General features: G+C 32.5%; 2 protein-coding genes across 2 annotated transcripts; one reads left to right on the top strand and one right to left on the bottom strand.

Annotated features, from left to right (window-relative positions):
- Positions 1-240: 240 nt before the first annotated feature.
- On the bottom strand, positions 241-2,319 carry LOC139499245 (uncharacterized). The gene is made up of 2 exons (XM_071287918.1): positions 2,170-2,319; positions 241-1,565 (listed from the first exon to the last, which is right to left on the bottom strand). Exons 1-2 carry the CDS (start codon positions 2,308-2,310, stop codon positions 249-251), a joined length of 1,458 nt encoding a protein of 485 aa, XP_071144019.1. The 5' UTR covers positions 2,311-2,319; the 3' UTR covers positions 241-248.
- A 13,789-nt stretch (positions 2,320-16,108) lies between these two features.
- LOC139499246 (uncharacterized) lies at positions 16,109-24,112 on the top strand. Its single transcript, XM_071287919.1, has 6 exons — positions 16,109-16,124; positions 17,370-17,394; positions 18,187-18,256; positions 19,349-19,787; positions 20,025-20,203; positions 21,664-24,112. The coding sequence occupies exons 1-6, from the start codon at positions 16,109-16,111 to the stop codon at positions 23,047-23,049; spliced, it is 2,115 nt and encodes a 704-aa protein (XP_071144020.1). The 3' UTR covers positions 23,050-24,112.
- Positions 24,113-26,937: the final 2,825 nt, after the last annotated feature.

The following is a 26,937-nucleotide window of genomic DNA, read 5'->3' on the forward strand; positions in this document are numbered from 1 at the left end:
CATAAAATATTAAGCATAAATGGTTAACACATGATAAAATTATTAAACATTTCATCCCTTGAATTATTTCTTAAATACAGTATCAACAAATAGTTAGCCTCTAAATTTGAAATGAGAACGTTTAAACGTTGATAAATAATTTCATTGCGATTTGATTTGTACAATTTCGATTTTCGTAGTTTGCAATTAAATCAAATTATGCACGTCAGGAAATATCTCCTTGATTTACGTCTATCTACAACTTTTTTTTACATCTTTTTGAGTAATTCATCTACACTTTTAAGCGCAAAATCACAACGGCAAATACAGTCTGCAAAGTGATTCCTAATATTGGTTTGTTCCTTAGCACTGTGTAACTCTTCTAAGCGTGTATTGAACCCAGGTCTTTTCTCCCGAAGTTCGGTTTCTATGAGTAGATCAATATAATGAGACAACCATTTGATTTCAGGATGTAACGCGATTTCGTTGAGATTTTCCATATGACTTTCGATTTTCATTTCTTTTGTTTCTAAACAACACTTTATCTGAATTATTTCAGTACACGTGTCTGTTAGTGTTTTTGCCTTCGAACTTCTGTTGATGGATGCTTGATTGAAAACGGAAGACATTTCATTATACGTTCTTTGAGTTGGTATAAAATCTTGTTTAAAAATGTAACGAGTATTTGAATGTTGCTGCCAAATGCATTTGTTTGGACATTTTGTACATTTTCCATTCGCATCCATAACACTGCATTTCTCTTTTTCTTCGTCTTTCGGCTTACTGCAATTTTCATGGCAAGTGACGTTGCAATTCAGGCACGTTGTTGTATGTATTCCTTGTCCACCGATATCAACTTTCCTGGTTTTCGATTCTATAACAGTATAATGAAAGTTTTCGTTGTCTTTCATCAATCTTGTAAATTCATGGAACTCTTTCATATCATCCTCTAGAATACGTATTTTTTCGAGACACATTTTAATTTCATTTCGAAGAAGGGAAGCTGTACTGTTCAATTCAAGGCGTGTAGATAAAACCGTACAGGTAAGTGAAAGATTTGTTCCATTACTTTCATTAAGCGATTTGAAAAAGACTTCAAAGCTATCCATTCCCATATCCCAGAAACGTTTTGCAAATGCATTGCCTGTAAACCTGTTGTCAACAAAAACTGCTGAATTATTGAATGTAAAGTGCGTGTTGAATGATAGTGAACTACCATCAATGGAAGCAAGAGCTGACAAAACAGGTGGTATCTGACCATCAGCAAATGTAATTAAACTATATATATTTTTGCCAACATCCTTGCCAAATAAAGCCAAAACGGATTCAAAAATATACTTCTGACTTTCTGTTAACCTTGCATCTGGTGCCTTCAGAACAAAGCATATGGCATCAATCGTTTTTATGGACGCGCTTTGCGTAGCACTAAATAGACGCTCTATCTGTGAAGCTATTTTGGAATCTTGAGCAAGGCCTTTTGTGTCGCCAAATCCAGGTGTGTCTATCAAGGTTACGTTAAAGTTAATTCTACTGGATATATTCTTATAAATGGTATAAGTAGTGACCCATTCTGTTTGGGATGCTGCCTATAAATATAATTGACAGTACACTAGTTTTGAGTTTAGTCACAGTTTCAAATCTAAGAAATATTGACAGAATTGCACACAACTTTTTTGATTGGTGGAAGCAATAACGTTACTTCATTGTTAAGTAAATATCTATATATATAGTTTAAACAATTACTTTACCCACAGTTGTTTAGTTTTTGTGATGTCAAATTGGTTATCAATTTGGGTATAGCAAAATGCAATTGTGTAATCGTACTATTTGTTAAAAATTATCTATTTTATAATATTTTAAAAAGGAGACGAAGACAGGGAAACAAATCTTCGCGAAAAAGCAAATCTTTTATGATTTCTTTTAGTTTAAATTCGATCTCAAAACAATACAAAGTGAAATCATTTTTACGTTTTATTCAAGTTTTATATTCAATTTATATAAAGTCATTAATATGTATTAATTAGATGTCTAATGCACCGTTTAGCACAGTCTGAAATGATAAGTTATCGTTGTTTCTTTTTTATTTTAAACGAGATTTATTTCACAGACGTATTTTAATTTAAAAGCGACAGCCCTGATATGAGTTTTAGCCGAAAACTATGACATATAACATGTTTTTACATATCATACCTGGCCTGTACACGGATTGTCTTGGTTTTTCTCATCGTGGATTATCTTAAATCGGAAAGGATCTTCCCAGGTCACACCAAGAATATAATTTACCATGGCATTGAGTAATGTACTCTTGCCGGAACCTGTTGCTCCTACCATAAGAACAGTCTTTTCAACCTCGTCTTTCCCCCCTGAACCTGGAACATATGCAAATGTATTAAACACAAACATAAATGAAGCATCGTACTTAAACATGTGTAACTACATTTAAAAAAAAGAGTTTCATGAATATGATGTAAATTTACTGCGATTGCACTACAGCATAGGGACAAATATAATACAAATGAAATAAAAAAAACATCATAAGGACAACATCAACGCTTCAGCTAAATGCTGGCATGTAACTTATCAAATTACTTAAACTTCCCATGCCAATGGTTAACACATGATAACATGTTTGGCTATATAACAATTTTGATTTGAGCGTCACTGATGAGTCTTATGTAGACGAAACGCGCGTCTGTCGTTTTGAATTATAATCCTGGTGCCTTAGGTAACTATTATTCATAACATGTTAAATCCTTCGAAACACTCTATTCCTTTCTCTCTCCGACATAGATTGCGTAAGCTGTAACTTGTTAAAATTTTTGGAAAATTTATTTTTTCTTTTCTTTTTCACCTTCACTCACCCCTTTCACACATATAACTAAGTGGGCATTTGAAAAGTCAGATTGCAATACTTATGTGTTTAAACTCTTTTATGTAATTTTTACTATAAACAAAGAATAGAACTGTTTCAAATGAACCTGCTTTGATTCGATAACCTCACTTGTTTTTTTACTTATATAATAACATTTTTGTACGGTATTGAGATTCTGTTTATCGTCAAGATATTTAAATTTCAATCGAGACTATAACTGTGAACTCCTTGATGCGGACCTGTTTCTGTTTTTTATCAATCGTTCCATTTCAATTTTGTATGTAATTTTTAAACTTACCAAAGGTGTATTTTCTTAAATAATAAATATCATCCCTGGCAGCTTTAATTTCCTTTATTGAAAGCAAGTATAATTTAGGGCTTTTCTGTTGAATCAATTCTGCTTTGTTCAAAAGAAAGTCGGCGGCCGACTTTCCTGTTCTAATTATTTTACTTTCGTCACTAAAAGGTCCTTCTTCCATTGTCTGATAATTTCTAACTCGAACTTTGAATATGTACGAGGTATTTGGTTTTAACCCACGTATCAGAACCCGTGGCTCTAGGATAAGTGTTTCACTGTCATATATAGTCCATTTACCAGACGGAGTTTCCCTGAATTTGACTTGATAACACTCATTAATATCAAGAAATTTATATTCGCACCATTTCAAAGCAAAAATAAGCTGTATGACTTTGGTATCAGTCGAGCCATGATACGGCTTTCCTGGTTTTAAAGACATGAACAGTCTCTGCAAAACGAAAATATCAATGATTTAAATGATTTATATCGGTTTATAGTATAGCTTCTCTGCATTTTTTTTTCAGTTTTAGGCAATTACCAACTTTATAAATCTTGAAATTATCAACTTTATTCTCCAAATTTTTACTTTTAGTCTTAAATTGTCAAATTTAATCTTGGAATTATCATGATAATAATGAGGTATTAAATACATAACTATCCATTGTATGGTACGTTATTTCATTTACCCCTAAAGAAAAAGGAAAAGTAAATATTTTGCAACCTGTAAAATATGTTTATGTATCATCTATTTACTTTAAGAACATTACCACTTCGTGACAAATGAAACGCATGGCATTCAACGAAGATGCGGCACCACTGTGCAGCTTTCTGGATATCAATTTGTTGGTGTTTTTCAGCCATTTGAAATTGTCTCGTACCCGTGAGTCTTTCCGACGATGGCCAACATCAATTTGTGGAGCCTGTCTGAAATATACAAAAGTGTTTGTGCATAAAATTTGTCCTTGAATAACAACATGCGACGACAAAAATATTAGGATATCAGTTTTATACGAAAGGTATTTGGGCAATTCATTTTTATATTTTTTTTTCAAATTGAAAAATTCTTGGAATTATCAACTTTAATCTTGGAATTATCAATTTTGATCTTGGAACTTCCTACTTTACATGTAATCTTGGAATTGTCACCATTAAACTTGTGAATTCCAACTTTAATCGTGGAATTATTAACTTTAATCTTAGAAATCACTGCTATTTTACTTCTATCCCATGGTTTATTGTTTTTCTCCGTTTACCTTAACTACTCATAATTATTTTTGCACTTTTTTAATGGGGTTAAATGTTAAAAAGACGTGTATCTAAAGACGTGTATCTGTTCATGCAGCCTTATATGCAGCAAACGGAAGGGGGTACGTGGATATATCATAGTTTTTCGAGATTTAATATATGACACTACTTTTTAATGAAACTTTATATTGATATACATTGTTCTCTTATAACCTTTTATTGATTTAGGTTATATATTCTACATGTCTAATATAAGTATGTTATTGTAAATCTTTTTAATGGTCAATTGTGATCTTTGAATCAAGCTGGGGCTTCATATTTACATTTTCAAGTCAGAACATTGTATATAAGTAAAAATCATACTTTGTATATATTTATATATGAATATAGGTACCATAAATTTGTGTATGTTAGATAAAAATTAGTAGTTTTTAAAGTCAAAAGTGGCACATCCATACCAAAATTTTTAAGTTACAACTCCCCGGTTGTTGTAGTGAAAATTTAAATATTCATTTCTAAGTTTGTATGCGTTACCTAAATTTATCGTTTTATATTGCTAAATAGGCGGTTCTGCATCGATGTTTACAATAGCAATTAACCAAAAAAGAAATGAAGGCAAATCAAACTGAAAGGCACCGCTTAGCCAAGGCAAGGGTCCAGCCAAATTTAAAGTTGGAACTTCTAAGTTTAAAGCTGGAATTTCCAAGTTTAAAGTTGCAAATTCCAAATTTAAAGCTGGAAATTACAAGATTAAAGCTGGCTATTCAAAGATTTAAGTTGATAATTCCAAGTTCAGTGTTGACAATTCCAAGTTCAATGTTGACAATTCCAAGTTCAATGTTGACAATTAAGATTAACATTGGAAGTTTAAAGATTTAAATCGACAATTTGAAAGAAAAAGAAACAAGATGGCCCTTATACGTTTCCGTAGTTATCATTTAAATTGTTCTACTTAATCTTTCATAATATATGTGATGAACAGTAAATTTATGATAGTCATTTTGTGCACTGTGGTAAGGACGTTGTAGTAACGGAAGCTGTGCGAAACTTGAATAAGTAGTGATCTTGACCTAATTGTAAAAAAATCATAAAAACAACAGACTTGAACATTGCTGTAGTTCATTCGTTTCTAAGAGAGTCCGGAAAATTAATCAAATAAACTCATCATAGATACAGGGATAGAAATTTTGTATTTGCGTCAGAATTTACTGGAATATTTGTATACTCGTTGTTTTTATTAGTTTCTAGATGAACTTCATAAATGAAAATTTATAAAAGACGTGAATTTTGAAAGTTCTTACGGACCTTTTGTTGAGTTTATGGTATGATTGTTTAATGTGCACTACCTTTTATAAATAACACTTGTTTATTAATGCAAAATTCTGCAAAATATGTTTGACAGATATGTTACCTAACACCGAAGTAATTCATGTCGTTGCACAAATTATGATTTATATTGCACTTCATCACAACATGTAATTCGGCACATTCATTGCATAATGGTTCAGGAACATTACAGTCCAAGCAATAAGCTACGGCTGCTGCATTACGCTGAAGGTCACTGCAAATTGCACAAAACATCGTAGTAGAATCTATCTTAGACTTGTAAATGGCTTTCCAAAAGACTTTTTCTTCATACAGTTACAAAGTTAATTAGATACTGCTGACACTTTTTGAATCATTTCTGAAAACAAAACCGAATTACCAAATAAATATGAGTATTTGCTAGTCAGAACAAATTAAAATGATTAGATAATGCTTTTCTGTTTCTGATTACTTTTGACAATGCCCATTTTATTTCCTTAGAATTGTATACATGTATAAGTTTCAAACGAGTTCATAACATAAGCGTGCCTAATCCAGCAAAAGTGTCTATTTCATTCAATCATGCCCATTAATTCATATCTAGCATACAAATGATTTATTTTCTCCTAAAAATTAACCACTTTTCTCCTCGCTTAAACGAAAAAGATAAGTTTTAACCTCATCAGATGAATTTTTGCACTCTAACATAAGATTTAGAAAGATACTGAGTGTCAAGATGTAAAATCCAATATTAGGACTTCGCAAATTTGTAAGTTGGGAATCGTCCAAAGTGAAAATCGAAGATTTTTTAAATTGGTATCATTTTTAAAGAAATTATCGAAAATATTCGTTTATCATTAATTGCGTTGACAGCCGAGCTGTGAACTACGTACTTGGAAAAACGAAATGGAAAACAAGAAATTTATCAAAAAGCTGTAAATTTCAAATTTTCAAGTTATCTCACTTTTTAAAAAATTCTGTGTCCTATTTGATGCATTTGCTTTAAATCGTGACCCTGAAACTCTATTCTTCTAGGCATTAATCTCGCCTAGATTTGATTAAAACAGCACTTGTGGTAACACAACACAATTAATTAAGATGGAGACATTCCGGCGTTTTTGAAATAAGGACACAATTTTGGAGCACGACAATGACATGTTTTAAAATTTTCTTGGTGTTACCTTTAGCTTTTAGATAACAACCAGAGTACTGACTAGTTCTTCCACGATATTAAAAATGATGGTGGATTTTTAGGGGGTTATTTTTTTAATATTGATTGATTTGGTGCACGTTGGGTTATGAAGCATGACCAAATTCAACAACATAAAAATAGAAAACCATGGATTATTTTGTGGAGCACTTGGAAGACCCAGCAATATATCGTTGTTTGTAAGAACACTTATGCCTGTACCAAGTCAGATATATGACAGTTCTTTTCCATTCGTTTTTGATGCGTTTTGTTATTTGATTTTGCCATGTGATTATGGACTTTCCAAATTGATTTTCCTCTGAATTCAGTATTTTTGTTATTTTACTTTTGATGTAATTTAGATATCAATACACTGATGAAAGAACCATTTCTTCATCTTTGGTTGAAATTCAAAAGGAACATAGAACAGACTTTCCTCTTTGGTAAGTGTCTTGAGGGCATATGATGAGTTTTCAAGTGAATTGTCAATACCTAGTTGATTTATCAAGCACTTTAAGTTATGAGATGTAAACACAAAAAACGATGTTGTTTTGGGCTTTATCTGCAGGGACAACAACATATTTGTCATGGAGGTTTGACAAGTGTTTTGCAACATTTGGGTCTTTAGAGATTGACGTAGTATAGGTATTGATAGACCTATTTAAATTCTAAATTCTGATTGGTATCAACGACTCCACAGCTTATTCCATTTGGAAAGAGTATCTACGTCTTGTTTCCCGCGATTAGCCAATAGCCTCGCATAAATCTCGATTGAATCCATCAGTATTTTGAAGTTGTATTTCTATTTGATGGATGTAGTTTCACGATATTATGGACCTTAGGATAACGCATTTGAAGGGTTATTGACAATATTGTTGTCTCCGATAATAACGTGGTCAGCGGGATTATATGGGAATTGGGAAGTAACACATATGCAATCAGGAGGGTTAGACTTGAAGTCGTTAATATTGAGATCCTGCAAAACGTGTTTTAAATGTAATTGATTTGATATAGCCATAAGAAATGATTAGTACAGACTTATCTTTAAAATGAGGAGCTATTAATGATTGAACTAATTTATGATGAAGGGTATTGCCCAAGTCGACGCCATCGAGACCTTTGTTGACAAAGGAAAGTTCAAGAATATGTATTTTCTCTTTTTCACTTTTCTGTTTTGAAAAGTCTGTAAATTACAATATCCGAAATGATAGCTGTAAGTTTCAAATTTCACCCTAGATTTTTGAACAGTGGTATACTACTGTCGCCTTTACTTATTGTAAGTTTGATTATATAATATAAACAATTTATGGTAATCTTAAAAATAACCACTTTTGTAATTATAAAAATAACCACTTACAGTAATAATAAAAATCAAAGAGGGTCTTTCAAAACATCACAAACATTATAGAAATGCTTGATTATCACTTTGATTGTTTTAGACACGTGAAATAATTCAATTCCGAAATCCAATTAAAAATAGAAAACACTAGATTAGTGTGGGTTTGGTGCAGACATTGATTTATAAATAGCTAAATACATGAAATAGTAAATAGCAGATGCTATATATAGATACGAACAATTAAAATGCGTATCGGATGATATCTGTCTTTGTATAAACATTATTCTGGATTGTTTGAAAAAATATTTGTAGAACATTGGTTTAGCTGATATGTCCAATTTGGTCCCGTACATGAACCATGTATTTTCATAAATAATTGTGTGCGTAGATGATAAGGGATTTCGTGGACGTTTAGTTTGGATTAGTTGTAGCTGTTCATATTAGTACAGTTATGTATTAATTTTTAATGTTTCGCTTGTGGTTGCGGTTATGTTATGTCTTACCGTTTGTTGTCCAGATAATGATAAAATAGCATTTCAAACCTGTCTTTGTTATGATATTTGTTGAGCGGGTATTGTAAAAATATACAATTAGATTACTGTACAAAGTCAGGAATATGGCAATTGTTATCAAATAGTTCGTTTATACGTGTGGTGGTGTATGTTTTTGGTGCACTTCTGTGTTCTTGTTGTTCCTTTATTTTCCTCCAATAGTTGATGTGCTTTCCTCGGTTAACGTTTGTATCTCCAGGGGCGGATCCAGCCATTTGAAAAAGGGGGGTTCCCAACCTAGAGTAAAAGGGGGGGTTCCAACTATATGCTCTCATTCAAATGCATTGATCGGTCAAAAAAACGGGGTTCCAACCCCCGGAACCCGCTGGATCCGCCAATGAACTCGGATTTGTTTTCTCTCAAACGCTTTCAATCTTTTGAAAACAGTATACTACTGGTGCCTTTATTTATTCTTAATTTTGAGAATATCAAATTAATTACAGGTCGAACAATAAAGGCAACAGTAGTATACTTCTGTTCAAACTCATAAATCCATGGACAAAAAACAAAATCGGGGAAACAAACTAAAACTGAGGGAAACGCATTAAATATAAGAGGAGAACAACGACAAAACACTACAATGTAACACACACAGAAACGGACCAAGCATCAGACAAAATCCCACGAGAATAACAAATATAACATCAAAACCAAATACATGAACTTGGGATAGACATGTACCGTGACACGTCTTATCGCAATGTGAATTTACACTAAAAAATAAGAGAAAACAAACGAGGCAACGTTAAAATGTAATACACACAGAAACGAACTATAATATAACAATGGCCATATTCCTGACTTGGTACAGGACATTTTAAAGGAAAAAATGGCGGATTGAACCTGGTTTTGTGGCATGCCAAACCTCCCCTTTTATAGCCATGTGAAATATAACCTCAAAATGACAACTCAACACCACAGGACTACAATATAAATAAATTGGAGAATACAATTGACAAAGAAACATACGAACAACAGCCAACAAAAGGCAACAAGTTGAAAATATGCCAAAAACGATAGATAACGAAATGTACCTTAGTCTATTATACCGATGAAAAATGCAAAATATGCCAAAACGATAGATAACGAAATGTACCTTAGTCGATTATACCGATGATAAATGTAACGCATTTATATTCCACGTAAAATCATGATTCTTTGTATATGAAGTATTCTATCATAACTTACCTTGATTGTGCCAAAGCAGTGTAAGGAGGTTCTATTTTTTTTCATCCATATTAGAATCTTTACCGAATCAATTTCTATTGTTTAATAAAGATATAAATGAATCTTATCTGTAAAATCACATGTCATCAAATTAAATACTATTTATAACAAGTGGAAATATTCCTTCTTATGTAGTAATATTTATATGCATATATGCATGATATGCACACACTCATAATATACAAATAGATATTACACACACATCTAGATTGATAACATTATGAATGAGCAAGTGGATAAATAGTTCACTACACGTTGTTATCAGTAAGAATATGTTTATCTGATTAATAAATGGGTAATGTCCATTGTTCTGTAAATTTATCAAACTAGTCTTAATCTGGTGAATGACACTTATTGAATTGTATTATCCATCCAGATACAGGACTTTAATAAGATTAAGAAAAATACATCGATAATAGATTGATTGGTGTTTAACGCCACTTCATCAATAATGTAGTATTTCATAGCTGTATTTGTAATTATTGGTGGAGAAAGCTCGAAGACAGATACTAAAACCTTGTATAAACTTTTGCATGAAAATGAATGCATATAACTATTTTTCCTTACATTTTTGTAAGTTGTGAGTGATGGTCAACCAGGAATATTTTTTAAACTCATTAAAATCCACTAGACAGATTTAATAGCACGGTTGACATCACAAATGAATTATAAAAGATTTCGTATAATCGCAAGGAGACAACTCTCCACAGGTGACCAAATGACGCTGAAATCAACAGCTATAGGTCACCGGACGACCGTCAGCAATGAGCAAAGCCCATACAGCATAGTCAGCTATAATAGTCATAAAAATTACGAATGTAAAACAATCCAAACGAGAAAAATAGAAACAAACAAAACAAGTGAAATTTGACTAGGTGGTGTTGTTTCTATTCTGGGGTGTGAACAATGAAATAAACAACAGAAGTCCCTAAGCAGATGTTTAGTTTCTGAAAACCCGCATAAAATAACACAAATATAAATTATAGTTTATATAGTGATAGTAAATTGAAGCATGAAATCGAGAAGTTTTGGCAAAAAGGGTGTTTCTTAAATAGGCTTTGTACACAGTATCATTTTTTATAGAAGCACAAGCTATGAGATATGCAAAATAATATAATGTTGTTTGATTCAATCTTTAATCAAAGTTCAATAATGAAATGCTGATTCCCTTTTAGCAGCCAACTTGGTCAAATTTTTGTCAAAATACTAATAAGCAAAAAAACATTGATGATGATTTATTCACTTGCATCACTTGCAAGTGAATAATTTGACCTCATTGAATCTGTACTTATGTGACCTTCAACTCAGCCCATTAATTAGAGATTGTTTGCGAAAGCATTACTCGTGTTCGGCCATTAAAAGGAAAAGAATGTCAACATTGTAGGTAAAACAAAGGAGAACCATTTCGTTGACCGATTCGATCCGCCAAAAGAACTCTTATATAGGTGAAAACGATAATTAACTTATTTGTTAACCTTTAACAGAAAATCAAACAGACCTCGAAAATTGCATAAGGTCGCTTTCTATTTTAATTTGGGTTTTGTTTATATCAGGTAAATGTGATCAACGGGGGGAAAAGGGGGGGGGGGGATCATCTCGATAGTTATTAAAATGGCGTCTAGACTAAAATGCACACGAAATATACGTTTAAGTACGCAATAAATCAAATATGACAATTTGTGTCAAATCGGCGACAAATTTGACTGCCAATGCCCCTTCAACTACATATTTAAGACAATGAAATACAGGATAAAAACAACAACAAGAAAAACAGATAGCGGATAGTGTGAATGAATAAACGTTTCAAATTAGATTCGAAGCAAGGAACGTTTCACCATTCAGATTAGAGGAAACATTCAAAACACATATGCTTCGTATAAAACTTTTTAAATTTCTTTAAATCTATAACCATGATAACATTGCCATCAAGTATCTTTGCAAAATAAAACAAAAAATGAAGCTACAAGTAGGAACAGTAAGTTGTAGAAGCATCTATTAATAACACGAGAAAATTGGCAAATATATACAAAATATAAAAAAGTTATGTTTTATCAAAGCATATTTCTTTTTTTTTTCTAACAATAAATATATTTTTAAAATGAGTAAAATTTACTCGATTAAACGCTTTTTCCTGAAAATGATCAAGACCATCTTAACGTTAGGACAGTGCCCTTTTAGATATGAATTTAGTTTTGCATTACAAGGTTAAAGTTTCGCAATTTCGGTATTATGTATTTTAACTTTGTACTGACAAATATTTAGGAGATAAGATTGTTTTTTCGTCTTGTATTCGACCTAGTTAACATTGAATTTAATTGATTTATATTTGTTACAAACAAGAGATCTTTTAAATCTTATTTTAAGTCTTTTGATGTATATCGGTCGATAGTAGAGATCAGTAGAGATCAACATGTTACAATATATTAAAAAGTTCATGTTTAAAAACCACTAAAAATCATAACAGTGACATAAATTTATCGTGTCATCATACAATATTTCAATTGTTGTTAATGTCAACTGTCAGCAGATTTTTAAGTATCCTAAATAATAATCTTAAAGATGTTTGCTTAATCCCCAAGTTAACATCAAAACATTAAATTTGATGTGTCTCGTCATTTATAATCTTATAACGAAGAGTGTCCTGTATGTACCCATTTTGATAAGATGCAAATGAATAAAGTAGAATGAAAGAGCTTTGAGCGTTACAAAACTTTTAGAAATTAGTATTTGATGAGAGATATTTAATTAGATAATTGTTATAAAGTCAGAAATATATTCAAAGCATAGCTAGGTTATAATACATCCACTGAACGTCAGGTTCCTGCCTTAGGAAAGGTGCAAACAAAAAAAGTGGGTTTGGACATATTACTGGCGCCACCCTTCATCCTAAGCTGAAACAGTGGTGTAACAATATGACATAAAAGGATATACTATAAAACATAAATTTAAAAAAAGGCTCAACTCACCAAAGTGTGAATTCAGACAAATTTTAGACAAAAATTTGAACACGAAAACCAAATTATCATATATTTAAACTATAAACCACAGAAAAATATATCAAATCCAACACTAGAATGAAACAATTTTGACAAACAACCAATCACTTATGGATCACTCAAAAAGAGATTGTTGAGAAGGATCAGTAGCGTGCAAAAAACGTTCTATTCCTTAAACACGGGACCTCGGAATTAACTTCCCCATCCATCAGACATGACTTTTTGTTTTGCTCACACATTGTTGTCTCTAAAATTGAATTATACACGACTGTCATACAAGTCATTTTCGCTTACTAATACAAGAGTTAATACCTCTTTTTTTCGTATTAGGAAATACCTGTCCCAGGTGAGGAAAAAGACAGTTGTTTTCCATTCGCATGATGTTTTAAGCTTTTGACTTTATCATTTGATAAGGCACTTTCTGTTTTGAATTTATTTATTTTATTCTACTGCTTGTTCTTTTATCTGTTTTCCCTAACTGGAGCCCCAGGGTGAATAAAATATACCAATATCTCTAGCTTTATCACTAAATCACATACTGAAATAATCATTTACCGTAGACATTAAACGCCTCAATGTTCAAAGGTAAGAGTATAGAACCTTCATACACGAAAACCAAAAAAAAAACATTTTTATTTAGAAAAAAAATATACTTAGTATTTCGTGTTTCAATAAAACAAAAAATTATCTTTGCGATTTTTGTGATTGCAAGTTTTATAAAAAAAAAAAAAAATATCCAAGAAACATTTCTTAAAACTTCATATCGTGCAATACGACATTTCTGCACTTCCGACATTTGAAATTTAATTATTTAAAACCTCGGTAAGCCTACCAATTTAAATTTGAAATTATAACTGTCTCAAGTGAATTGATTCAAGCCAGATTTTTGTTAATAAGTTGTTTGTTGGTGTTTTAACGCCACTTTGAAGTGCCACTTTTGGGTTATTTTGTAACGGCCAATTTTATTGTTAAAAGGTCAATCTTAAAATACCAATACAACTGATATCGGTTCAATGATCAGAAAAATGATATACCAGCTGAAGGACGCCTCAGGGTGCGGGAGATTCTCGCTACATTGAAGACCTATTGGTGACCATCTGCTGTTGTCTGTTATATGGTCGGGTTGTTGTCTTTTTGACACATTACCCATTTTTCCATTCTCAATTTTATACCGTTTTTAGTTTTTATACTTTATTTATTTTCTCTGAATCAGTTTATGAACAGCGGTCTTCGATTGTTGCCTTTATTTGCCACTTTAAAAAAAAATACTAATGCTCACAAAATAATCAAACAATTCGATACAATGATTAATACGATCATGCAAACTTGTTTTAAAATCCAGTTTTTAATATCATTACTGTAAAGTTGTTGCATATTTTAAATATAAAGACAAAGTGGTGGTAGTTACAAAATTTCATTTAAAAAACCAATACAAGGGGTAGCAAAAGAAAGGTGACATTTAAATCATTCAGTTAACTCAGTTATGCCAATTCTCAAAAAAGGTAACAAGGCACTTTGACCTGGGTCCGAAGATTTCGACCGACGCCGTTTTGAACCTTTCGGCATCTGAACAATTCGAAAACAGGAAAATTCGGCATCTCTTTTTGTTCTCCATATGTTCCTACTATCTGTAATGGTTACTGAACTAAATGAATGTACAGGGAATATAATTGTTTATATTTATACACACGAAGTTTATATCATCTTAGGGTTATATCATACTAATTCGACATTGACCTTTATTAAATACTCATTTCGATATTTCATTTATTTATTAATAGCAGTTGTGATGTTCTAAAGGAAAAAATCAATACTTTACGCCTTTGGCATTGTTCACTACATAATAATATAAACTCAAGAACAAACGCAAGACATCCACAACATATTTTATGCACAATGCACAAATATTCTATTTTAATTTAATCTTGATTTGACCTTTATGACTGTTTAGTTTCCAGTGACCTTATTAGTCTTTTGCAATCTTTGTATCTAGTATTTATTTACATTATTTGTCATATGATGAAATTGTCATTCTATTTTTGATAAAGGTTATATACATTTGTACAAGGTAAACCTATTTTCTTCTGGATTTGACAAAAAAAAAAAGTTTAACATTTTCTTTTTCATCTCCTTTTCATTTACCCGAGGCAGACATTTCATACTAAAGCTTCTTCTGAAGAATGAGCTGAGGCTAGTATTACACTTAAAATTCCTGTTTTGCCAAAAAAAAAGGATGTCACTATTTTGTTTATATGTGTTTATATCGATCCAACTAGAAATATAACACATCATGTGAAGATATTTACATTGTCCTCGTATCTTGACTTAAAAATCAGGAAATGGACAATGAGGGTCGGTTGAGAAAAAAACTGTTCAAAGAATTTCATGATTAATGTTTACCAGTTGAAAACGGTTCATTTATGTTATGATATTCTTACTACGCATATAAGGTATAATCCTTCCAGTTGACACGATATTCCAGAATATACGTTCCTGAACATGATTTTCTTGTAGCCCCATCGTAAATTGGTCCACCGTTATGAGTTTCATTATTTCAGAGGACCACGGACATGCTTAAATTGATTGCAATAGCCACAAAACCGTATTTGTTTTCCCCAACGAATGGCAAAAAAGATGATCTTCCTTATCAGGTGCCACTCACTGAGTAGTTTATGTTCGCCATTTTGAGAAATTGAGGCTTCCTTAGTGTTAGATGGAGTATGTGTTATTCAATCTTAATGTTTTCTATGAAATGTTTTATGGACTTGTTTGCCTTTTAGTCTTCATGTTTTCAATTTTGATATATATGAGTTTTAAGGGTCAATTTGGTATCTGTCGTCACGACTTTTAGTATATTACAAAACGAGTTTCGTAAAATCTAACCATCGCAAATAATATCGCTTAATCTCGAATGAATGTTAATAATATTGTCGAATCGCGATTAACACTGCTCCTTAGTTTAGAATGTAGTACACCTCAGATATGCATATCAAGATGTTTACCTGTAAACAAGTATAATTTTCTCATTGTTTAGGATAAAATCTATTGTTGTTGATTGCTCGAAAGATACATAGCTTTTTAAACCTGATATTAGAAGAATTTCGACGATGGAAGAGGCAAAAGGTAAATAAAAGTAAATATGAACAGACAAGTCAAGAAAATCCACTGGCAGATGTATCAACCCAGTGCTGTAAAAAAACACGTTATTAACTGCATACTTTTGAGGCGTTATTTCTTTTTTATTATCATGTATTAACCTTAAGCAGGAACGCTCAAAGCCGAAAATTTGAAAGCAATGAAAGCATAAGAATCAAAACAGTCGACGACTTAAAGATTCATAAAGTACCTTAACAAATAACCAGATCCAAATCAGTTCAATTTTGCCTAGAATTTATATAAGTCCATACGATATACATTTTGTAGCAAGGTAACATATGAAACATTGATTTTGTGTATCATAAGTCCCAGTGAAAAATACAAAATAAACAAATTATTGAAGTGGAAACAGCTAAAATCTAAGAAATATTTAACAACAAAAAAAGTATCCAAAGAATTATATTGTTAAATTATTGAGTCAGGTGTTTGTCATTTCCAAAGTCTTCGCTATCACTTTCGTGCAGTCTAATCTTAGACCTCAAGTGAGCTTAAACAACTGCATTGCATGCAATTTCAAGTGTTTCTTAGTTATAGAACCACGGTGTGAACCATGTGAACAAAGAGGAAAACCAACAATAGCTGTACATTTTTGTCATGATTGTGAAGAGCGATATTGCGAATTATGCATGAAGAAGCACACGATCAGCAAGAATACTAAAGATCATCGAATCGGAAAAATACCACAAGTCATATCAGAGCAAATCGTACCATGCGCCATCTGCTGTGAACTTGGGGAGCCATCACAAGCTACTTGTTATTGCTTGGATTGTAAAAACCCTGAACCGTTATGTTCATCATGTGCAGAAGAACATACTATGATGAAACGAACTAAAAATCATCACATTTCAAGGGAAATCTCTAGCTTCACGAAAAGGTCAGTACAAATTAGTGTTTATTTACTGTCATCCCTACTAATTAGTTATGTCCTAGTCAGACGTTTTGGATTTCAATGAACGTAAACTATGGATTACTGGTATATTAATAGCAATAATAGGTCAGGAATTTCGTTTACCGAACCCGGATAATTAGAATAGATCTGAGATAACTTATCGATCCTTTAGATAAAATTTGTAAATTCAAAACTGTTATTGTTTTGAAATTGTTTTTACACAGATATCCATTTATATCCACCCCTCTCCTTTTCACACAATGTGACCTTCCAAATTACATTTATCCCCGGGATATTTTATGACGGATTTTTTACCCTTTCAGAGCACATGAGATCGCCACCATTGTGGTAAAGTTTGTAATTAGAAATGTTGGAATGTATGATGATATGTGGATGTTTCACGTCCGGCTATCCTGTCTGGATATTGCGGACTGGAAAAAAATATTTTACAGACTGGTGCCTGTTTGTTTTTTAGCCTTCATTTTACTCCGATTGATTGTTGTTGCTGGTACGGAGTATCGGTTCGTGCCGCTAGCATGGCTGTTTGTATTGCCTCTTTCGAATTCGTGTTGATGACGGGCGATGTGTGTGTTGGTGTCCGCAGTAGGTCTGGGTCGTTGATGTCAAACCCTTCATCAAAGTCGATTCTACTGCGTTTGTCTCTGTCATATGTGAAGGGGTAGAATACCAGGCGATGGCAGGCCTTTTGGGGGTTTTAAGGAGTGGTGACAATATCCTTATTGACTATTGTTGGAATGTATAATATATCTTCTAATTTTTACGAGATAGCTGTATATGAGATAACGTTTTCAATTCACAGATACGAAAAATAAAGAAAGTCTTAATAAAGTATGATTATTTACAAGTAAAAAGAGACAAAATTTAAATCATACAAGTTAATCAAAAAGAACATTAAAGGTTTGTAACAGCACACATTAAGCAAGTACACACATCATGTCAAAAGGCTTCCATACTAGTTTTTATATGCAACTGAGTTCAATCAAGCAAATACATAGAACGAACTTTAAACAAAATAATGTTAAAATGTAATTTGATTCCTTTTTGATCGTTTTATATATCATCCTGCTTATTTGTATCTTTAAATATGTTGCGATAACAGTTTCCTTTAAATATTTTCAGTCAAGATGAAGATGTCCCTTGTACAGATATCTCAAAAAGTGGTAATCATAAAGAAGACAAAATGAAGCAAGTAAGACTTTGAAATGTCAAACATATTGTGTTCGCTTATAGGTTTGTATTTGTTAGTAGTGAGATTCCAACTAATCAGAAAAACAGCACACGATATGATTACATTTTCAACGGGGTTTTTAATAGGAAACCTTCACGTTAACTTCAAAGAACATCAGGCGATTTGCATTTATATCTGAATCATAAATTTACAGCCAAACCTTCAGAAAAAAGGCTATCTTTATATTCTGGATTTTAACCTTCATATCATTTTAAAATAACCAACACACACAATTTGTAGTTTTTCAATCTTTACTTGTTTTGTATCAGTCAAGATTTACAATACCCCTAAAATCACAACCCGAATATGGTGTTTGAGATCCATGTTAGGTAATATGTATAGAAAAAAAAATCATAAATTATGTGCGTATATGTTTAAATTCAAATGATTACAACAAGAACACACACGTGAATAATGGAACTCACACTTTTATAATCACACAGTCATGCCATGAGTGGGGTTGCATACGTAATAATATCTTAATTGTTGTGTGTCCTCTGCAAGTTCAAGATCAGTGCTTTTCCTTAGATTTCACATGTCTAGCCTCATCTATTGCCTGAAAGATTTGATGTTATATTGTCTTGAAAACATTTCTTAACATTTTCATCAGATGCAGTATCACTTAGAAATTAGGAAAAAAAATTATTACTACGTACTTGAAAGTTTTGTTAAATTACTTATTTGTCTTCTTTGTTAAACAGATACACATTTGGTTCTTGTTCACTATCCTTCAATTTACCATACAAAGTAAAATCACAAAAATACTGAACTTCAATTCGGAAAATCCATAATCACATGGCAAAATCAAATAACATAACTCATCAAAAAGGAATGGACAAGAACTGTCATATTCCTGACTTGGTACAGTCATTTTCAAATGTAGAAAATGGTGGATTAACAGTACAAACTACTTTTGCATAACCAGGCGTTTATCAGCACATATCTTACTCTTGTTAACAGTCCCATATGTCTCTGGGTTATAAACTTTAAGGTTATTCTCCAACATCTTTTTGTTTCATCTTCAATTTGTTTGGGGTTTTGTTTTGCTTTTAGAAGAGGAAGACAGCCAAACCTGACAAACCATACGTAACAGAAGAAATTAACAAGTCAGATCATATCATTCTCAAATGGGAGCATAACGGTGAATTGGGTGTAGATGAATTCTATCAAATATTAATAAAGCAATATCCAGACGGCAAATGGAAGATTTTCCAAACACCAAAGCCATGCATTACTCGCATAGTAACCGTTGATGGTCTCAAAGCAGAAACATCTTATGTATTTAAAGTCCGCAAAGCAAACGACACAACAGGTGAAGATGGCCCGTTCAGTCCTGAAAGTGACATTATTGTCACTGGCGAATCACCAGCATTCAAAATAATGAAGAGGTCCGAAAAGATAGAAGATGGTATTCCTGCAGTGTATAGACTACCAATTCAAGAAATCCCACAAGCAAGAAATGAGGCCTCTCAAACAAGAAAGTTTATCTTAGGTATTTTACCACTTTTCTTCACTGAACCCCATCGATTTTTTTTTATAAACTCACTTTTTATCGTTCATCTGTATTCATCGTTAACTATTATTTCATCATAGAGTTATACATGCTATACCATATGTATACATATAAAGGTTGAATAATTAGTACAAAAATTTAGGTTCAAACGTAGACCATTTTGTAGACTGTCGAATACTAGTAAATAATTATTTACTATCATATATTATTTCACAGGGACACCAGGACACAACACAAAAGAGAAAACAGTTATGATTGTTGGTGCAACGGGGCCGGGGAAGAGTACATTGATAAACGGTATGGCCAACTATGCAATGGGTGTTACTTGGGAAGACCCCTTCAGATTCACACTTATACACTTAGAGACTTGCGAAAAAGAACGAGTTGGCAATGAGGTAGGTTATGTTATCTAAGGCAGGATCCGTTTGACACTATTGTTATACCGTTTTGTTTCGGTGTAACACCATTGACTGTGCAGAACTTATCTTTGTTTCAAATAAGTAATTAAAAGGCATGAGTTAAGTTTGATCCTGTCCAATATCATAGACAAAATATCGCATAACATTCCATTGCATACAAGAAAAATAAACATATCTGGAAATTAACCAATCAAATATTTGCCCTTTTTTCCGTGTACTGGCTTTAATAAACATGCAACCTCTAGTTTCCAAATATTCTTTAGAAACACTTAATAATAATATAATGGTGCTATGAAACACCCAAGATATACGTTTATGGTTGTTTTTTTACTGCAATGAAATATAGGATTAATTTCCTACAACTGTAAAATTTAGTGTTGTCAAATTGAACACTTTTGCCTATCCGGTTACTCGGATAATCGTTTGACCGATTAACCGGTTAACCGGTAGTTTAAGAGGATGGTTGAAGGCCTTATCGATAGAACCCTACACATAGATTTTAGAAGATGTGGTATGAGTGTCAATGTGACAACCTTCCAAATAAGTTATACATTTACGTTTTTATAATACGATGAATTGAAATTTGTCCGTTGGTATTATAAGGATTGTCTGTGAAGATTCATGTCGAAGTTTGACTTCTTATAATCAAATACACCGTATCAACTATGGCGTTTGTACTAATTTCAGATTGAAAAGTAAGAAAAACCTTCTTGATCTCGTAGAATTTAATATGTCTGAAACCCATGATTCTTTCATTTTCTCATGTTGTCTCTGAAAATAATATGGAGTGTTTTAAGTTAAAATTATTATTTCAAGGCTTGTTACTCGTACTATCAAGTATGGTACATTAAAAACATACACATTGGTTTGCATTTCACAATTTTCGAGTAAGCATTTCGTTAAACGTATGCTAAAACCTTGCACGACGGAGATTACAAGTTCAGATGTAAGTCTACACAATATAAGAACAAAAATGAAATAATGAAATAAATCGTACAATTTTATCGTATTACTGATTTAAAGTTACTGTTAAAAAAACATGTATGCAAATAATGTTTCCTTAAGATCTTGCCCCGAGCTGAGAGACAAATTCTAATTAATTCTTTATTATTTTTTTATTAACAATAGCAATCAATATACTGGACAATTGATCTGTCAAATTAATCAGCACGACGACAATTTAAAAAAAAAAAATAACGATTTAATGATTTCAATACAAATATATATCAAATCTATCAATATTTTTAAATAAGTCCGGTTAACCGGTTAGCGTTTTTGGTATTCGGTATTCGGTCGTTCAACACTAGTAGAATTCAAAAGAATATTTTGTTCTACCCTTTTTCGTACCTAACCGGATGTGACGTACTATATGCTTTAGTGGTATTACACCTATCCGGCACTATTAACGTGTGTTGATTGACTTCTTTGTTTTCTAGGCCCTGTCTCAGACTGAATGGATCACATGTTATACTATATGCAGCGACGTGGCGAGCCGAATAGATTACACAATCAATTTTATAGATACACCAGGATTTGGAGACACACGTGGCCTCGAACAAGATGCCAAGATTGTTTCACAGATAAGAGACATGTTCACAGCAAAAGATGCAAGAGGTGTTGCTACATTAGATGCTGTCTGTTTCATTCTGAAAGCGCCAGATGCAAGATTGACAACCACTCAGAAATATATCTTTGAATCTATTTTAGCATTATTCGGAAATGATATCAAGAATAATATATGCACCCTTGTTACATTTGCTGATGGCCAACGCCCTCCTGTTCTGGCTGCGTTGGAGGCATTGGAAGGTACGCCACTCCCCTTTACGACTTACTTTCCATTTAACAACTCAGCTTTATTCGTAGACAACAGAGCAGATCACCAAGGAACCCTTTCGCCATTTTTCTGGGAAATGGGAATGAAAAGTTGCGGGGATTTCTTTCAAAGTCTCGATGGTTTACAAACAAGAAGTCTCCTCCTAACTGCAGAGGTTCTGACGAAAAGGCAGAAACTCGAAAATACGATTCTACATCTGCAAGAAGAAATCGACTTGGGTCTTTCGAAAATCAACCTGTTAGAGCAAGAAGTGAATATCTTTACAAAATACAAAAGGCAAATACAGGACAACGAGAACTTTGAATACGAGGTTGAGGAAAGTAAGATGGAAAAAGTAGATATAAGTGGGAAAGGAATATATACAACAACCTGCTTAACCTGTAACTTTACTTGCCACAACAATTGTGCATTTGCCAATGACAGTGAAAAGGCAAACTGCTGTGCAATGGGATCGGGTGGCCATTGTACTGAGTGTCCTAAAAATTGCCATTGGTCACAACATTCTAACGTTCCTTATGTATTTGAATGGTATACGCAGAAAGTCAAGAAGACATATTCGGAAATGAAGGATAAATACCAGCAGGCAAACCGGAAGAAGATGTCACAAGAAGAAGTATTGGAAGAAATGCACGAAGAAATCAAAGTATTAGAGATTGGAATACAGATGAAGGTAGAAGAAATTACAGAATATGGCAACAGATTAAAAGAAATAGCTCTTCGTCCTGATCCTTTGAGTACTGTCCAGTATATTGAACTGATGATTGAAAGCGAAATGCGAGAGAAAAAATCGGGATTTAATCAGAGAATTGAAACCTTAGAGCAATGTAAAAAGAGAGCTGAAATTGGGAAAACTTTTCAAATTTTTGAACATCGATTACGCGACACACGAGCCACCTTAAACGCATCTACTGCTGCAGATGATAGTATGTCTTCAGATAAAGATCAAAAGGGTGTTTTCAAAAAATTTAAGCAATTGCTATTTGGATAGATATGGCATCTTCTATACTTTTTAATGTGTAGACTAAATTCTTTAGCTGTTTTTTTTCGAGCTGACGATCGTCAGAAGTATAATATAATAATAGATAGTGTAAATGGTGTATGTAGTGTACTTTATATCTTAAATATAAATAGTAATTCAGTTTAATAATAAGCGTACCTTAATAAATTAAACACGAAAAAGGGTTCCGTAGCTGGTTGCTTACCATCCATGTTTTGTATGCAGGCGGAAATGGTTTTATGTTCAATTTGTCTTGAATTTAACTAGGTCCACGGCCAAGTCACACCACTTAAACACTCTCGCTTATTATTACAACTTGCATTACTTTATCAACGTGTACCACTCAAGAAAAAGAAGAAAAAATTAACAACTGAAAGTAAAATAAATGTGTCTAATCACTAGCACGTACCACTGACGAATGTTTTTAAAGCATCTGAGATTTCTAGATTTTCTTCACACTACTTGCATCATTTAACTAACGGGAACGATCAGTAAATGAGCAGTGGCGGTTGTATGGCTGATCGATAACGCTTGTGTTTATAATTATCATTCAGTGTTATTTGGTCAAGAGTTGAATATATTTTATTATATTTTAATTCTTGAAAATACGTTGACTGTATATGTCTATTTCATATACAGTCAATGACCCGATACCACTTTTTCTCACGAATATTCAAATAGTAAAACCGGAACTATATTTAATTATGCATGCCAATCTCTTTGAACAACTTATTCTTATTTGCAGTGTATACAACGAAGCGTGGAACGACTCATACTTAATTCTTTTACAATTGTTAGAAAAACAGCAGAGGCTCGCATTTCCCCGTGTTTCCCCTTATATCAATGTCAAGTCAGTACACTATCATTATTGTCTATTCATTAACCTTCCAAGCTGGTTATATTTTTTTTTTCTAAATCAAATATACTCTTAATATTCATATGTTAGTTACTTTTAGTGACCTAAAGCGAAATTCTTGACATTCTCTTTTGCACTGTTTTTTTTTTATGTTTTATGATTGAATCACCTTTTTTCAGTTGTAATATGTGTATAGTAATGTCTTACTTTTTTATTTCATCGCGATATGCATGTTAACCTATAATATCTTTTTTTTTTATCTTACTTGGTTTGAGATGCATATATGATTTTAAAATGAATCAGCATAAACTCATATGGACTTTTGATTATAAATATAAAAAACAAATATAATGATGTGTGCATGCTGTTAATTTAGAGATTATGCAGTTTTACCAAGTTGTATATTTTTCTAAAAAGAAACATAGGAATGTTGACATACTGACGTGACGCCCATTTTCTGCTTAACTGATTTGTCGTCTAAGAAATGAAGTACTTTTATCTGTATTGAGAGTGTGTGTTAAAAGGACAACATGTACTAAAGCCCGATGACAATCCCCTCATAAAACAAACAGTATTAAAGAAGTCTTTCGTTTAGTATGTAAGCAAATCATTGTACGTTTCCCTACGTATCATTTTGTGATGGAATAGTTTCATCTTATATTTATTCTTTTTGAAATTGTAGTTTTTAATTGTTGAATGTCGGTTAATATATAATATCATCATGTATAGTTAAGGTGTGGCGATATAGTAATGTCGCAAAGTTAATTAATGTACTGGACAGTTTATAGACATAATGTTGCGAAGAAGCGACAACAAAAGAGCCTGGAACACATACAGAGGGAAGAGCAAACGTGCATCGTACAGCATTTAGATTTTGCAACTGAAAATAAATCATTGTTGTAAAGCAATTAATTAATTGTGTTTTGACAGTTTGCGCTATAGTTATTTGCTTTGTATAATCTTTCAAATAAAATGTACGTAGAAGTGTAGTTTTATTAACTTACAAGTAGCAACACTGATGTACATTATACTTATATACCAAAAGACCGGACCATTTTGGAACATACAAAATGAAAGAATGTAACCTTATCGCCTTTGTTTGTCTTGGTAATGAAAAGAACCAATAATTTTGTATTTTCGTGATATAGGTAACACTTATTTGGTTTTCCTTTGCTTAATGCTATCCGATGAAAAATCATTTAAAAATTTAAAAAAAATATCTCGATTTGAACTGTGTTCATTAGACATGTTAGAAGGGAGACAACTTAGATTATTTTATGTGAATTGTGTCGTAAACTCGAATCCGCTTGCATTCGCTTCACCCAAACAAATTGTAGTAGTCAGCCAGCTTAATTGTGTCGTAGACACTCTTTGTATGAGCCTCATAAGAAATTCATGTAGCTTTCACTGAGAAAAAAAGCAGAGCTACGATGAAACGTATGAAAATAAACATTTCTGAAAAAGAAAGTAACAAGAGACAACAGAAATCAAGGGGACATTCATAACCCATAGTTAAAGTCGAAATAAACTGATATCGACATGGCAAAATCCTGTCCTGCTTTTCATTTCACTAACCTATCAAATTGTACGGTATTTATTTATATGATTCTGCTAAATAAGTTAAACATTGACATTCAGAGACAGTTCTCATGTTTCTAATCACATTTATACTGCACTTGTTCTATTTGAGCAGTTTAAAAAATGCGTTGACTGTATATTTCTATGTCATATACAGTCACTGATCCGATATAACTTTTCCACATGAATATTTAAATAGAATTTGCCGAAATTGTATTCAATTATTCATATCAACGATATAAGGATTCGGCACGAACCTCGCATTTCCCCATTTCTAAGCCTCGTCCATATATCGTTGATATGTCAAGTCAATGCACAAGTATTGTCTATTCATCACTGACTAAATTATAACCAAATAATCAAAAACTTTTTGACAGAAAAGCAAGAGAATGATACGATTGTCTTTGTCTCTACAAGTTGTTGATACTTGCTATAGCTTGATATCTCTATTAGAATTGAGAATGCAAAAGGGGAATGTGTCAAAGAGACAACAACCCTACCAAAAAGCAGAAAACAGCCAGAGGCCCGCAAGTGGTATTTACTGCAGCGAGAAATAACCTCATCCAGAAGAGATTTAGTTAGCTCCTAAAAGATAGTGTATAAAAGTTTAGCAAACGAAATGGACGTGCCACTAAACTCAGAAATTCAAATGAACCAAAATTCAAAAACACAAGAGATTAACAAAGGTTAGGTGTTCCTGACCTCGTGTGGATTCCCGATAACACCAGATACCTCTAACCAATGTGGAATAAACAAAATCACAGGAAAACGCACAGTAAAACTCTTTTAAAGACATTCCTGGCTGTTTTAGGATATGCAGCAAAAGAAACTAAGTAAAATGTCAATGATCAACATTGATTAGCAATGGACAACTTGAAGTTATTTGCATGACAGCTACAGACTGCATTCGTTGATGCACAACTTATTGTTACTAGTGTTACCTCATGTTGTGTTCTTATGGTCTGGGTTTTTCACTGAAAGAATTTTCTGTGTTCTGTTTATCAAAGAAAAGAGAAAGAGAGTGACAAGATCATAAGGGTAATCTAAAAGTCCTGTAAAATAAGACAATACCATGACGAAAATAACCGACGAAAGGACAAACAATAACAAAACATAGTAAAATAAAGAATTAACAGCACGAATATTCGATACATCTTATCACCAGTAACGCTCTAATCAAAACAATTTAAATAAAAAAGAACGGGACAAATCCCTTTGCGCTAAAAATACACCCTTTTGCGGCATAATTCATTTGAACAAATCCTATACGTTTGAACCGCTTAATTTTAAAATTCATTGTAACATTAATATTTGCATCTACTAGTATTTAGGAAATAAATAACTTTCCTCCTCAATTGTCCGGGCTTCGGTTGGCAGTTTACAATCGACATATAATTTTTTTTTAAGAATTGATTGACTAGTTCTCTCGTTTTTTGAGAAAGCTG

Source organism: Mytilus edulis, chromosome 12 (assembly GCF_963676685.1).
Source record: "Mytilus edulis chromosome 12, xbMytEdul2.2, whole genome shotgun sequence".
NCBI lineage: Eukaryota > Metazoa > Mollusca > Bivalvia > Mytilida > Mytilidae > Mytilus > Mytilus edulis.